Source organism: Echeneis naucrates, chromosome 21 (assembly GCF_900963305.1).
Source record: "Echeneis naucrates chromosome 21, fEcheNa1.1, whole genome shotgun sequence".
Classification (NCBI taxonomy): Eukaryota; Metazoa; Chordata; class Actinopteri; order Carangiformes; family Echeneidae; genus Echeneis; species Echeneis naucrates.
The window spans coordinates 3,444,862-3,461,163 of record NC_042531.1 but is presented as its reverse complement, the minus strand read 5'-3'; the positions used below and the strand labels follow the sequence as shown (position 1 = coordinate 3,461,163).

At 42.2% G+C, this 16,302-nt stretch overlaps 1 protein-coding gene across 1 annotated transcript in view; it reads right to left on the bottom strand.

Annotated features, from left to right (window-relative positions):
* Nucleotides 1-14,653, bottom strand: part of xpo4 (exportin 4) — a 51,177-nt gene extending 36,524 nt beyond the window's left edge. Inside the window, exons 1-6 of the mRNA XM_029530231.1 lie at nucleotides 14,564-14,653; nucleotides 11,734-11,839; nucleotides 10,740-10,881; nucleotides 9,934-10,072; nucleotides 7,413-7,529; nucleotides 7,159-7,312 (exon numbers count right to left, since the gene is read on the bottom strand). Of these exons, the coding sequence (XP_029386091.1) occupies nucleotides 7,159-7,312; nucleotides 7,413-7,529; nucleotides 9,934-10,072; nucleotides 10,740-10,881; nucleotides 11,734-11,839; nucleotides 14,564-14,653 (748 nt within the window). The remainder of the gene's footprint in view (nucleotides 1-7,158; nucleotides 7,313-7,412; nucleotides 7,530-9,933; nucleotides 10,073-10,739; nucleotides 10,882-11,733; nucleotides 11,840-14,563) is intronic.
* Between the last annotated feature and the right edge of the window lie 1,649 nt (nucleotides 14,654-16,302).

Below are 16,302 nucleotides of genomic sequence, written 5' to 3'. Positions count from 1 at the left end.
CACTCTTTTCTTTTCTCCATTATCAACACTGAACATATAACAACACAGGCAGCACCGAATCACTTCCCTGCAGCTCGGTGACAGCAGAAGGAAGAAACTTCCATAGGAATGTCCGATCAAAGCCAAACAGCGGCAGAGGCCGGCGAGGTCATGCATTCCTCTGACACCAGCCCACAGTCACTCCCCAAGCACACACCCCACCACAACACACCACACCACACTTTTCGGCTCAAAAGTTGGCACCTGTCTAAGGGTCTGTCAGAGTGTGTGTGTGTGTGTGTTTGTTTGTCCAGTGCTTGGCTTTCAGGCCTTGTTAAAAATAGTCGTGGTGGAGCAGAGGACCTCTGACTGAACTATTCTAAAAAGACAGAATAAGAAAAGGATCAGGGAAAGTCTGTGTTGTACAGTAGGAGTACATTCATGATGATTTGTTTTGGTGTGTCAGAGTGTATTTGTGTATTTGTGTATTCGTTTGTGGTTGTGAAATAGTGTTTTTCAGTTGTTTTTTTGTTTTTTTGTTTTTTTTTTCTTCTTCCAATGTGTCCCCTTTTCAGTTTGGGTACCATGAAATAAAAACTTCACCTGAATGGGACTTTGATAGAAGACAGAATTAAATTTAACAAGGAAATAGAGACTGAAATAAGCGAAGAAATGGAGCGGGTTCATATTCAGTCCTGCAGCCTGTGGACGGAGAGCGTCTCCTCAGGGAGGGACCACCTCAGCGACAGAGGTTGTACAAAGCCTCCTGAAGATCATATGACGGAGGCAAAGCTCACAAGAGACATCAGGAATGATAACTACACAGCCAGTTCTGCTATGTCTCACAGCCGGACAGAGATGTAAAATGAGTGTGACACCAAGAAGGAGATAACAAGATGTCTAAAAGCTTCAACTTACACTTATACTGAAGTTAGACATCAAAATACTTTCAATCATTTTGATGACTGGTTTTTATTTGTCATGATGTGCATCATCAACATCCTTTTCCTTCTTTAACTCTAATTACAGAATATAAAGCATTTAACCACTGCAACATCACATAAAAAGTGACGTTTCAAATTGTTGGGTTATTGGTTCAAATGGAGATAAACTATATCCAACTTGTCTCACATAATAATGAAATTAGAACGGCTTTTTTCAGTTCTTTCTTAACAATCATAAAAATGTAATACTCAGGCATGAAGTGATTTATAGTTTATTATCCCCTTTGACTTTTACTGTCTGTTAAATTAGTTTAATATCAACCTCTTGAATTCACAGACAAGTGAATTTACAACCAACTGCTCATTTTGAAAGAGCGAAAGAAGACGGACTATATGTGTGTGTCTGAAGTGTGTGTGTGTGTGCGTGTGTGTGGATGTGTAGTGTGCATGCCTCCAGGATGAGTAATGTACGCAGAGTGACTAGGACATGTGGGCTGTGGTTTGGTGGGTTTTTAAAAGACATCACCTGCTACCATCTCAACTCTTCCAACAGGCTCCAGAATAACTGATGTGACACGTCAGTTTTCCACTGGAAAGATAAGACGGTCTGACAGATAAACAGACACACAACAAGCACACACAAACACATCCGACTGACCAAATACACAACCACTGACCGCAGGAGTTTAAATCAAACACAAGTGAAGAGATTCACACACCCCGTGTTCTCACATGCTGCTGCCAAATTTGCAGGCGCACAGACACATAAACACACACTGTGGTGCCTTAATTAACACCAGCCACCAGTCAAATGCCAATAAAACTGCTGCTGGTAGGTTTGTCAGATCCTCCAGTCACTTCGGCAGAGAAGCCGGCAGCATTTCAAGTTTAATTTCCGGCCCTGATTCTATTTATGATGACTTGACCAAAGTAAGGCTGCACATGGTCAGTGACGGACACTTGGACATCAAGTATTTACGGGTTCACATCGAAACCTTAGCCCAGGTAGTCCACAGCTCCACTTCGAAACATCAGGGGAGGGGACATAGTTGTAATGAAAAGCCATCATTCATCCCCATCATGGGTTGTAATTCAGCATGCCTTGCTAAGCATGGACTAACCACATGGCTACAAAACAGCAAATGTGGGCTGAGCCTTTTCTGAATGTGCAAGGGAAGCTGAATTACGAGGATCAGAAAACTAAACAATGGAAACTTGCATGGGCAAAGATTGTTGTCTGGTCATTTCTGTGGGTTTGCTCCTTATGTTATTACAGGCCGGCAGAAGTAAACTAGTTATACATTGTACAGACTCACTGGCAGTTCTGTGATCAGACATTCTAACATGTTCACAGCGACAATGTGAACATGCCTGCTGTTGTTAGACATGCAGGCAAACTATCGTTAAACAAATTATTGCACAAAAGTCAGGGGAGCTGATCACAGAGAAAAACTACTGAAAGTCATCCTCCAAGTGTCAGCCATCATCCATCTGGGAGCTGTTGAAAGACTCCACTGAAACCTCAACAATTTCAACCACATGGGAAGATGCTCCTTCAGTAGGAGTCAACCTCTGGGGACCGTGAATGTCTGAGCTCCTCCACAGCATTTCAAGTAGTGTGAGATATTTCAATCTGAGGTAGAGTGGTGGACACGTTCTCATTCCTTAACTGTGTTGACATGTCTTCATGATATGATTTATAACATTAAAATAGCCCTTGAGGTGGAAATGAAAACAACACAATGTGCACTTTATATTTATTTACTTATGTATATTCTTTTTTACTTTGTTTTTGTTCCCGCGACCCGGAAATGGGAAAAGTGGTAGAAGATGGATGGTACGGACTTTGTTTTTGTTGTTTGGAGACTTATATTTTTATATGTCCTATTGTTACTGTACTTTGGACAACTCTGGCACAAGAACTTCCTTTGGGATTCATAAAGTTTTATCTGAAATGAACTGCAGCATCCTGCTCATTAGTGCCTTTCCACTCTACAGGTATGAGGAAGAAAGCATCCTGATGTAACTCAAGTTTCACTGTTCGTCCGAATAACTTCTTTATTTCAGGAACTATTTGACTCATCTCCTGGCATTGGCCCAACTAACTTTGGTCAGCAAAGCTAAATCCACTTGATCCATATTTGGAAAGTGTTTTAATAGTAGTATCTTCAAAAACACAAGCACATGCTTTGGAAATGATTAATTATGGCTAAGTGTGCGTAATTTGCAATGACTGGGCTCAGTCAAATCTAACTTAACTTGATGTTTCAAATTCCCGACTCTGCACTCATCAACAATCTGCACACATTCCACAAATTTCTCCACAAATCCACGTAACATTATTCATCATCATGACCATCTTAAATAGCCAACTATCAGACCATCTCAGTAATCTGAACATTTTGCAGGCCCGAGCGACCTTCATGCTCAAGGATCATAGATTAGCGAGCTTCTCCTGTATCCTCAATTCATTATGGTTGATCCTCGCTGAGGATGGACTGGCTGCACAGGAAGACAGACTGAGAGGCTGCCAGCGGCCGTGTGAAGAGCGCAGCACTATGCTAAGACGCATGGTAGGGTTTAAGTGATATATCCTGCCCTAAGTCTCGCCTGCAGCCTCGCCATGTGAAATAACAGTCCAGGAATACCTCCTCAATGACCACCCCTCCCTTTCCTTCCCCATTTCCTTCTACTGTTTGGCCCCCATCTGTTTAGACAGCAGTTGTCATTAATTTTGACTCTTCTCCTCTCCAACCAATAATACATCAGCTCATTTTCTGCAGAGTGGGAAAGCAATTATTTATGGATGAGAGTGCAGAGTTAGATTTGTGTTGCAAAATGTGACAAATTATAAGAAGTGAGACAATCAGACAGACTGTTTTGCTGCCTTCACTTAAAATATTCTGAAATATGAGCCGCTGTTTTTGTCTTTTTCTTTCTTTTGTTTGTTGATCTTTGTTGTGGTCTTAAAAGATTCTTCTTGAAATAAAAGTAAGACACAGCATCTCCTGGGAGAAAATAAAAAGGTCCCAAACAGAATGCATTTTCATCCAGTAGAAATTATATATAGATATACATTGTGAAGAACTACGATATATTTAAACTCAAAACTCATCAGCTGAATGTCCATCAGCATATTAGCCATTTGTATATACCACACCACCTGTGTTTGGACAGCAGTAGTCGAGAATCTCTGTACAGGTCAGGGCCGAGGCAAACATCCAGCGTCAGCTTACATAGCCCAAATCCTAACCTTAACCTGGGGGCCAAAATGCCCATAAATTGACCTCTGAACAGCTAATGAGAATGCTGAGCCAGACCGGGGCAAGTGATGCACTGACAGTCGTATCTTCAACACAAGAATAACCCCTGATGAGGCAAGGTTGGTGGTGGCACTCAGAAGTTAATGCCACTTTTATTACGCCTCAGTAAGCAGAGGTCTCAGGCTTCTTCTCCTATGACAAAGTACAGCAGTACAAATCAAAGTACAAGTTCAATTTGAGTGAGTCGATAGACCATGAAATCTACATGTTCCTCTCTAGTGAGCAAAAGAACAGATGGGATAGAATGGAAATGAGAAATCGCTACAGAACAAAGCTCCCCTTGCTATAATTGCAACACAACTGACAGAGATGAAATTAGAGATTCCCTCACATACCAGACACATCTAAACAGCCTAAAAGGATCCAAGCGCACTGCTTGGTGCAGAAACGGAGAGGCTGCAGGGATGGAGGGCGATCCATCTGTCAGCTCAGACAGCCATTTACAGCACCTGACTGTCCCTGCAGCCTCCAGGCCTGACCACAACCCCGGCTTGAGTCAAGCCTGGTGTGGAGTGACACGGTGTCGTACCGACGCCCAAGGAGCGTGCCTCCAGCAGATGACACCAGAGCCGAAGGGGCCGAGGTTCAGACGGCGGCGAGGACAGATGACATGCATGCCGCTCGGTTTGTTTGAGGGAGTGAGGCTTTTTTAAAAAGGGTCTTTGAAGAGCATGCAAGCCTGTGTATCGGTGTGCGTGAAAGGCAGCCGCTGTCAGCCACGCAATTAAGGAGCGGCCCCTTGATACCCATACTGGCATACGTTCGCATCACATCACACAGGCGTGTTGTGACACTTGCAGACAGGCGGCCACACTCATCCTGGCCTCCCAGCGGTCTTCATCAATCCGTTCTCCTTTTCAACAACAGCCCAAACACTTGTATGCTTCACATATGCACACATGCATGCACAATTTCAAGGAGAACGCCACTTGATTCGAGAATTTATATGCTATTTCTATGGCCCGAGACAGTCAACTCAACATTTGTCACAAGTCAACAAGAAGAAACCAGAGAACTCTATTTACATGCAACTATAACCACAAGGAGATCCTAGATTGTTTATCCAGCTACCTCATATAAACTTACTTGATGATTTTGTGAGGGTGTCTTCCCACTGCAGACAGCCACGCTTAAAATTGTTTATGTTTCCTAATCATAAAAAAAAACATGTGGTTGTATTTCAGGGTCAAAACTAGCTACACTACACCAAATCACTGTTAACGGACGGAGCTTTGGCTGCATCTACTCAAGGGGGTTCTTATAACCTCTTCTAAATATATTGAAGCTTAGATCTACAGTTTGTGAGAGGGGGGTTATCGGGGGTTGTGATGTTGATAAAATCTCCCCTCACACTATATGTAATTCTATATCACCATATTGAGTACCAAAGTAAAGGAAACCAGATGACAGTGCCTCCAAACACAGGAGAGAAGGATGGTTTGATGTGTGTTAGTATGATGCGAATCATATGCAATGGCCTTGAGAGTCATCTGATCTCTGACCACAAACCCGGCTCAAGTCGAGCTTGTCTGACTGTAAATTGAAATACAATAAAATCATGGTATTGTACATTTTCTGGGAATTAAACTGAACGGTCCTTCATATATGCTAACCCTAGCAGAGAGGGAACGTTTTTTCCGGCTAGTATAGTGAAAAAAATAACTCACAAATCAAAGTATTTCATCAAATGAAAGTAAAATAGCCTTCAACCTTCAGATGTTAAGTGTAAAATAGCACTGAGGCATTCCTGTGAGTTTATATTGTCATCATATTACCAACCTGAATGTGCAAAGCAAGCAAATCTATTAATGCTCAGGGATTAAACCTCCAGTCACTAAATTAAAGAGATTTAAAGTTATTTTATATCATTTTCAAGCCAACACTTGCTTTTACCTCAACCTGAAAGGTCCCTTTCGTGTAGAGTAATAGCTCTGATTTCCCAAGACTGAAACTAAATTAAACTCCTTAACTGTCTAAAAACTGACTACAACAGTTTACACATGCACACACAGTGTATGAAAGTGCATCTTGGAGCACACAAACACACTTATTGAACTGAGCATGCCAGAAATACCAAGGGGAGCCTCAACAAGCCAAGGCGGGGGCGGCGTGCTGCTGGAATGATACGGGGATGGACACACAGACACCTCTTTGAAAGTGATACATGGCCCTGGATGGCAGCAAGCGCCACTCAAGATCCGCTCAGACAGGCAGAGAGGATGCCAGGCTGGTCGGGATTTAGGCCTTAATGAGCCTGGATACACACACACGCTAAGTGCCTAAGTTTGCCCAACAATGCGGCCAACTGCAAAGATAACATGGATGTGTGCACAAGACATGAACTACAAAGCAAAACTGATGGGCAGATATGCAGTCTTGGGTATCACATATTCATCGGGCCACACAACACACAGTCATATATAGACAATTCACACACACACAAAATAAGTCATGTATAATTCACTCAAATAGATATCTTAAAATCAACATATCATCTATAAACCCAAAACCGTCAGAAGAACAAGCACTTTTCACTAATCTGAACAATGATTTTTAAAACGTAGGTCTTATTTTTGTCAACACGGTAAGAGTCCTTACTGGCCAGGATGCTACATTATGTAATTTATGGGAAGAAAAAAAAAAAAAAAAAAAGGTGGGATGTTCAAATAAATTATAAATAAAAGATGATGAGAAGCAAAAATGGAAGGAAAGTATTTTTGTCCTTAAGTAGCAAATATTCTAGCATGTAATAAACCAAAAACTTTGCTTAATGCGCAGTAAAATGAGTAACAGGGACTGACCTCTATTTCCTTGAATCATCCAACTGTGCCAAGATTCAAAAACTGTCACATACACGATCTGGATGTTTCCAGACCAGGTATAATATTCTGCCCTTGACAGAGAAAGGATATAATTGGGAGGCAGGAAGTTCCAGCTGAGGACCTGGTTGGCCAAAGCCAGGTAGCGCTGAAAGACTGACGACATCTGGGCGTTGAGGTTCTCTCTGCGGCTGAACTCCTGCAGCACCTCCATGGTCAACATGAAGATCTGACGCAGGCCCTCCTCCTGGAGGTGAGGAAAAGGATGACAGATCAGGAGGAGACAAAAAGCAAACACTGTTTTTCCTTCTTTGACAACTTCACTGCTACAGAGACTTGGAACAAACCTGGAACAAACGCTTGCAGCTGCCATGAAACTCCATACTGAGGCCGATGCTGCTGGTCTTACTGGAGCTGGAGAACTCACTGAGCAGAGCGGTCAGGATGGAGCAGGCCAGTGTTTGCTGCAGCAGAGGATTGTGTGATTGTAGAGGTCAAAGGCTATACAAGGAGTTATTACTGGGGTCAAACTTGAGCAAGAATCATCATTTAAGGCCCAAAAAGGAGGGGGAGTGCATGCACTTCCCATATAAATGCCAGCATTGTGTCCTACTTCCAGACTAAAATGTCACATCCAAGTAACTTCAGAGTACACTTAATATTACATAAATAAATATACTGTTACAGCATATAGAAAAAATTTTAGTACACAGCTTGAATTTTGAGTGTGGACACTATTATCCCACGATGCAACGCACAAAGCAAATGCAACAGCTGCAAAACATTAAACAAGTGGTGGTTGGTGGTTAGACGGCTAAGAAAACAACTAAGTATGAAATCTTTGGAAAAACATTTTGTTTTTTTCCTCAGTGAAGATCCGTTGACTGTGCCAATCTGAAGTCACAGTCAGGAGTCAGCCAGTGCACATAGAGCAGAGTCCCCAGAGCCAAACAGTAAACTGTTCCACTGCAAAGGGACAATAAGAGCATACTGTGTATGAACATCCCACCTATCTCTGTTGTGACACACAGAAGTCCACTGTTTGCAAAAATAACAATATTGCAATTGACCCTGAGATTAATAATAATAGATATTAGTCATTGGAGGACGAACCCAGATTAAAAGCTCAGCACAGTAGTTTTGCCTTCAGTGCTGTAATGGACAGAACAATGTATTGTCTATACATTTCAACAGACTAATTTTACTGTAACAGTCATTCCAAAAAAATTAACTCGAAATCATATTGCAGTCTTCAGAACTTTTGACCTACGGAAAGCGTAAACGAGCCTGGTTTTCTTGTCCAGGCTAAAATTTTTATTCTTACACACTTGCCACTAATAGTGTAGCTTTCAATATTACAACTTTGACTGATCAATTTATCGACGGATTCTTTTATCATCACACTGAGGAAACCTGATCAAAGTTTATCTTGGTGGCCTTTTAAAAGCAGATAACCAACTTGTATTGTGTTTTGAATTTAACGGAGGCGGCCACTTTCAATTTGTAAATTATGTTTCTGTTCGTGGTTCAGTTTTTAAATAGGCTGAAGGATAATGAATGCATAAAAAAATGCTTTTTGTGGTTCTGTGGTTCAAATGAAACTGTTGAATGAATCAGTTAGCCTTCTCCGGTTTGGGAGCAAATGAAGTATTGCCATCTACTGGATAAAGAAGAGACCTCCACTTTGTTTCATAATAGAGAGCAGCACCGAGACAAACACATGCCAACAGACCTTTTATAAAAGGGAAGACAATTATTTTGCTTTTGTGCAAAAGAAGTTCCTGACAATGAAAAACATTTCAAACACTCACACACCAATTTTGCCACTTAGTTTTTCTATGTTGTCACTTGAATAGTTTCTCAAACTGCTAAAGACAAATTAAAATGAAGAATGTAGTTTCACAAAACAGAAAATTCAGACATTACAGTACATGAGCAAAAAAAACAAACAAACAAACAAAAAGCAGGCACTTCACACTCACTTCACACACACTTCTGACCACAGAAACATGCCTTCTAGCTCGTATGCCAGGACAGCCTTTGTGCCATTTTTTATTTTCAGACTAAGCTCTCTGTAATCTGAGCCAGAGCCCATGCAGGAAGTCTATAAGCAGGGCACAAATGTGCTCCATCAACTCACAAACATAATAAACACGATCAAAGCTTCGACCCAGTTTGGCTAACAAAGCCTTCATCTAATGTTTTAAGGGTGGCAGAAACCCAAGTTTCAGTCGTAAGAGCAGAACTGAGGAGTTTTTATTTGTAGGAATCACACTATTTTCAAGACAAGGAAACAAAACATCACCCTCATTAAACCTTATTTGCATTATTTGGATCACTTTTCCTGGATTTAAACTCATAGGTGGCATTTGGACAGATGATGGACAGTTTAATAAGATAATTAAAAAGGAGTAGAGGCCAATGGAATGGAAAGAACAACTGTTTATCATCCGAAAGCGTGCTCGTGTGCTTTTCTTTGGCTCAGGGGAATTTACTGAGGACTCATATAGATTAAAAAAAAAAGGGAAAACTGTATTTATTTCTGTCAATTTTTGATTCTCAGACTTCATCATACTTTGGAAAGCTGCCTAAACGCCACCAGCACACCACTATTTACTAATTTCATGTCAAAATGATGAACTGATAGCCACCAATCTGTCTGAGGCTGGCAGTCATTGTGGATTCAAAGACCGTAATTTCTTGAAGCCTTTTCCATCACGTTGTCTTTTCTCCCAGTTTAATGGGCATGTATTGAAAAGTACTGGAAAAAAACTTTAATGAGTTAATGACTCTTGCCTGTTTACTGATAAAAAACAGTATGTGTTGTAAACTGTGAACAACAAAGTATTTCAGCGACATGTTCCTCACCACTGTGGGGTTCCCGCTGCTAATGAGCTGTCCGACCTCGTGAAAGATGCTTTTACAGTTGATGGATTTGTCCAGAGAGGCTCTCTTCACGATGACCGCCACGGCCAAGAGGATCTGCTCACGGACGTACTTCTGCAGACTGCAGGAAACAGGGAGGCCATTGATCACTTCACTGAAGCAGAGAAACTTGCAGCAAAACCGACAGAGATTGTCTGATGTGAACTGAACAACGGCCACTGCAGAGCAAGAACAGCTAAGAAAAATAAAGTGAAAGAGGAGTTTTGTGTCTGAAGGTGCAATCACAGCTGCAGCCTGTTTTCTTTGGCCCTTCTAGCTTGTTTGGTGGATTAGACTGCCTGTGACTTTTGCTCTTCTTCTTGGCTGTTTACACAAGAAGCCTTCCACGTCTGAGAATCTGCAGAGTATTTAATATCACTTCTCAACGTATTATGCCTATAAAGGAGGAAATTGTACTTTCTTTGAAGTGAACAGTTAGGGTTACTTAGAAAACTCAAATTTTAAACATCAAGATTATCTGCACAAACAAATGAATTCCTGCTCATACATGCTTGGTGTAATCCCACATAGATTCTCAGTATTGAGCTAATTCATGTAGCCCATATATCTGTGGGATTTGTTGATGAATATTTATAGATCTTGGGTTGCTGCACAGTTTTTTGTGCTTCAGACTTGCATAACAGGAGATGTGGTCTATTTATGTTCTTGCAAATCTTAGGACTCACCAATGAAAGCCAATAAAGGTCATGCATGCTACACAGGTTATATCGAGCCCCTTTCTTCCTTACTTGGGTCTCTGTAAGACGTAGGTGAGGAGGAATGTCCGGAGCGACTCAATACTGGTCTTCTCCAGCAGGATCCACTCCCGCACAACAGCTTCCATGATGGCTGTGGCTGCCTGGAACAGCACATAGTCCACCTTACTGGTCTCTGGAGAGATACAGAGTAAATGCAGGGAAAAAAAAATAAAAAATGACACACAAGTGACAGACAGGACAGTAATGGGATATTTGAGTCAGTATCTTTATGTGCACAAGTTGTTTAAGAGCAACTTGAACATGCATTTGTGTACAAATTGAACCCATTTATATATTTTAAATAAAGGTATTTACATAGTTTTCATGAATCCCACATCCCCTATAACATGAGTTGAAATTAGCTGTTGTGTTTAAGGTTGGGAATTCTTTTACCAAGTGTTGTCCAAGTTAACACAAAAATATTACCTACCACAATTTCCTAAAGCCAAATGTGAAACCTTAGTTTGTCTTGATTATCTAACCAAGCAGCCAAACCAACAAAAATATTACGTTTATTCTGACAGGCTGGAGCATTTAAGTAAATATAAGCTAAAATGAAACCCAGCAGATCAAAGTAATGACCACATTAATTCACCTCAAGTTGGTACAAAGAAAATGTTCATGAGTTTTTACTCTTTATCACAATGCTTACAATGCAGGCAGAAACCAAAACTCCCATCAGATGAAATGAGAAGTATATTGTGTCTGTGTGGAGGTCCAAGACATTGAAAGGGTTTGCGTTATACCCAAACGACACAGCAGGTCTACGATAATAACATCAGATGCTGACACCCAGATTGGATGGACTCAACACACTCAAATTCCTGTAGCTTTACCGTTGAGTATTAAACATTAGGACTAAATCTACACCTCCCAGCTCTATATAAAGAACAGCGGGCAGACTTTCCTAGGTAAAATAAGGTTTATAAAAAACTGTTATGTTCAAAATAGGCCATGCAGACTAAATGATTAAGTGAACAGTTACCCAAAATGTGCTTGCAGATGGCGAAAGGGGATTTGGACTTTCTGAAGGAGAGGAATACATGTTCAGCGTGCTGCCTCTGTTCTGCGCTGACCATGGACGGCGGTGCCTGTAAAAATGAAACAATTTAGGATTTATAGATGAGACTTAATTTTCTGGAAATGAGAAAAGGAGTAGCCACGAATGGGGTCACTGCTTTCAAGTCAAACATCAGTGCAGTGCAGTAAAAATTTAAGTCAGCTCAAGCAAAGAGTTCATTAGAAACTATCATTATGACACATCTTGATGCTGGTCATACATTACTAAGCGCAGAGAAGTGCCCTTAAAAGAAAACCATCCATAATAAAAGACACATCAAAGCCTGAACTGAAGTGCTAAGATTAAGAGATGGAAACAGCAACACACACACATTTATTGGGAAGTGTCGGCACGATACAGCTCAGCAGGAAAGTCACATTCCAGGCTTGATTGCAAAAGCAACTCTGCAGCTGAAGGCAGCAGAGGAAAGAAAGAGCCTTTTATCAGAGAGCACGCACACACTTCAGGCATACCGTGATGAAGTGGCACACCATCGCTTATAGCAAAAACAGGGCTTCCAATATGACTGAAAAATTAGAAAAATCTCAAGATCAATAGTATTTCATCCTCACCTTGATAACAAAACATTTTAAAGCTACACTAATGAATATCAACAGAGGAAAGAGCTATGAAAAGTGTCACTCTGGGTGGCGGACCAACACAGGATTGTTTCTGACTCTGAAGCTTCAGACCTTCTGACCACTGTTTTGATCTCGCAGCCCACAGCTCTACAGCTTTGGCTTGATTTCATCCCTGTCATCAGTGTTGTACTCACACAACACAGCAGGCAGCAGTTTCCAACAATAATGGACTGATAAACCCACTGTAGACCTTTTGTCAGGCTTCACAAAAAGCAGACACACAAAGGCCGCTGCTGGATATTAAACACACTGAACCATTTAGCAGCTCCAGAGTAAAACTGTTCCTTCAAGATCAGGTGGGGACCAAAACAGAAGTAAAAGACAACAGCTTGCATGTAACTGCATGTAACTTGCATGTAAGTGGCCGGGGCAGACAATCTATTGCTTGCTCAATAAAGGTATTTTTTTTTATTATTATTAAGTTATCATAATCAATGTTATGCTTAGTTTGTTGCTGCTGCCTCCAAAGAACACATGCAAGAAGTGCAAGACTGCTTTTTTGATTGATGATTGACCAGGACATGCACATTATGAGTCACAATCCATAATGTCAATGTCAGGCAATCACAGAAACATCGAGAGACCTAATGCCCACTTACTGCATCCATTGAACAGAAATCAATTAAAATGTTCTAAAGACAAAGTTAGTGTTTGTTTTTAATGGGGCAAAAATGTGCACAGTGGAATATCAAAACTGTATAACAAATCACATAGGAATGGCATTTCCACTGTCAACATAATTTATCAATATTCAGCCTTCTCTGCGTTGTAGTGGCCTAACAATAAAGACATTAGCTGCAGCATCACTGGTTAATTCCAGCTGAGACCTTTTGGTGTAAATGATCACCACTTCCTGACTGCTGCTCTACTACCAGCTGCCCAATGAAGGCAAGAAATAAGAAAAAGTAAGTACAGCATCTGAGTTTAACTTAAAGGAAGTCAAATTCATTGTCCTAATATTGGTAATTTCACATGTGGGATCAAATAGCATATGTAGCTGTAGCTGAGTCAACCACTTAAAAAGTCCTAATATTTGATATTGGGGCAAAATGCCAAGACTGACTGCAGAAATATTCTTGGCCCTGTTGACAGAGCTCCAGCTGTACATCCAACACAGTAGCCTATTCAGGAAACTTCACTTCTGTCCTTCTAAAGGAAATAAATAATATGAAGGCTAAGAGCATGACATCTGAGATAAAGATTCAGAACGAACCGAGAATGCAGTCTGAGCTTTTTCATGCAGCCCAGAAATCAAAACCACAGATGTCACATATTAAAAGAAAATGCTGCACAATTAATGAAAACAAGATGGAAATTCCAAAAAGGGCCAAATCGGCTGCAATTCCTTCAGATTAAAAAAAAAAAAAAAAAATAGAAAAAAGAAAAATCAAAATACTTCACAACATTGAGACCTACAAGTGATACTGTCTGCACAATATCTGCAACAAAACATTTTATTTGCCCTGCCTGAACACACGAGGAGCACAATCCTCCTGCTGGAGATGCTGGTGGACACCTGCTGACCTGCATGAAGCCCTCATGGCTAGCTAACAGACCCAGCACACACATGGCTCATGGTTAGCCACTTGCTCCTAGCAGGGGAGGGAAGGGAGCGTGTGTGTGTGTCTGTGTGTGTCTGTGTGTGTGTCTCTGTGTGTGTTGGGGGGGTTGGAGACGAGCTAAACACCGACCAGCTCCATCTGGATGTTTACTGACTGCAGTGAAACTTGGTGTAACGTTAACAGCTGAAAAGGGGCGAAGTTTCTGGAAACATGAGCCCGATTGGAAAGTGTCCAAACGTGGGGAAACATTTAAGGAAGGCGGTGGGCGGAAAACGAAGGAGAAAAAAAAAAAATGGGGGAATGTTACGATGAAGAGCGGTTTGTCTGTCTTTCTGTCTTTTTTTTTTTTTTTTTTTTTTTTTTTTTTTGCGCCACGCATCGTTTCTCTGGTTTAAAAAAAAAAAAGAAAGAAAAGACTGAACACATTTAACAACAAAAACCGAGACGAAAGAAAAGACCGGCGGGAATCACGACCCGTCAGACTGCACCGGGACAAAGTCCACATGCGGAGAGTTTAACTCCGAGGCTCTAAAGTGAAGCAGACTTTCTCACCATTAAAACTTTGGCAGCGCTTTCCAGCTGTGTGATCACTTCGGATGCACCGACCGCCGCCATCATCGTCCCTCGCCAATGACGCGCCATGCGCACTGCATTGTGGGAGTGCAGCGCCGAGACCCGGCAGGGTTCAAACTAACCATCATCCTTTGCGCGGAGGCGGCGATGCCAAGACCAGGACCGAACCGGGTCTGAACCGGGTCTGATCCAGGTTTGAACGGGGACTGAACCGGGACTGAACCGGGACCGAACAGGGACTGACCCAGGTTTGAACCGGGACTGAACAGGGACCGAACAGGGTCTGAACCGGGACCAAACAGGGACTGATCCAGGTTTGAACCAGGACTGAACAGGGACCGAACAGGGTCTGAACCGGGACCGAAACAGGGACTGATCCAGGTTTGAACCGGGACTGAACCGGGACCAAACAGGGACTGATCCAGGTTTGAACCGGGACTGAACCGGGACTGACCCAGGTTTGAACCGGGACTGAACCGGGACTGAACCGGGACCGAACAGGGACTGATCCAGGTTTGAACCGGGACTGAACCGGGACTGAACCGGGACCAAACAGGGACTGATCCAGGTTTGAACCGGGACTGAACCGGGACTGAACCGGGACTGACCCAGGTTTGAACCGGGACTGAACAGGGACCGAACAGGGTCTGAACCGGGACCGAAACAGGGACTGATCCAGGTTTGAACCGGGACTGAACCGGGACCAAACAGGGACTGATCCAGGTTTGAACCGGGACTGAACCGGGACTGAACCGGGACCAAACAGGGACTGATCCAGGTTTGAACCGGGACTGATCCGGGACTGAACCGGGACCAAACAGGGACTGATCCAGGTATGAACCGGGACTGAACCGGGACCAAACAGGGACTGATCCAGGTTTGAACCGGGACTGAACCGGGACTGAACCGGGACCAAACAGGGACTGATCCAGGTTTGAACCGGGTCTGATCCAGGTCTGAACCGGGACTGATCCAGGTTTGAACCGGGACTGAACAGGGACCGAACAGGGTCTGAACCGGGACCGAAACAGGGACTGATCCAGGTTTGAACCGGGACTGAACCGGGACCAAACAGGGACTGATCCAGGTTTGAACCGGGACTGAACCGGGACTGAACCGGGACCAAACAGGGACTGATCCAGGTTTGAACCGGGTCTGATCCAGCTCTGAACCGGGACTGATCCGGGACCGAACAGGAACTGATCCAGGTTTAAACCGGGTCTGATCCGGGACTGAACAGGGTCTGTACCGATCCAGCCTTAGACCTTATGACGCCAATTCTAAAATAAATATTAATATTTATATTATATTAATATTTTCCTGGTGTGTAAAAAAAAATAACATAGCTGTTTTTATTATTGTTGTCTTTGTTGTTGTTGACATTATTTAACATTTCTTAATTTGGTCAAAAGGTCCAATAAACACATCATTTTCTAAAAAAATATTTTGGGGCAGCGCAGTGACTGCTGGTTCTTCAGAATCAGAATCAGATCACTTTATTGATCCTGAGGGGAAATTGCCTTTAGTCGCAGATGCTCCCATTCAAAAGTCTTAGAAATACGAAGGTATAAAATATATCAATGACGTTTAAACATAAGTAATATAAAATAAATCCAAACACTAAAATATAAATCTACATTTGTTCCTGCATCTACAAAAGCGATAAATAAAAGTTTACCAGTATTTGAATACAGAATCTTGGACATGGCTGCAGAGTC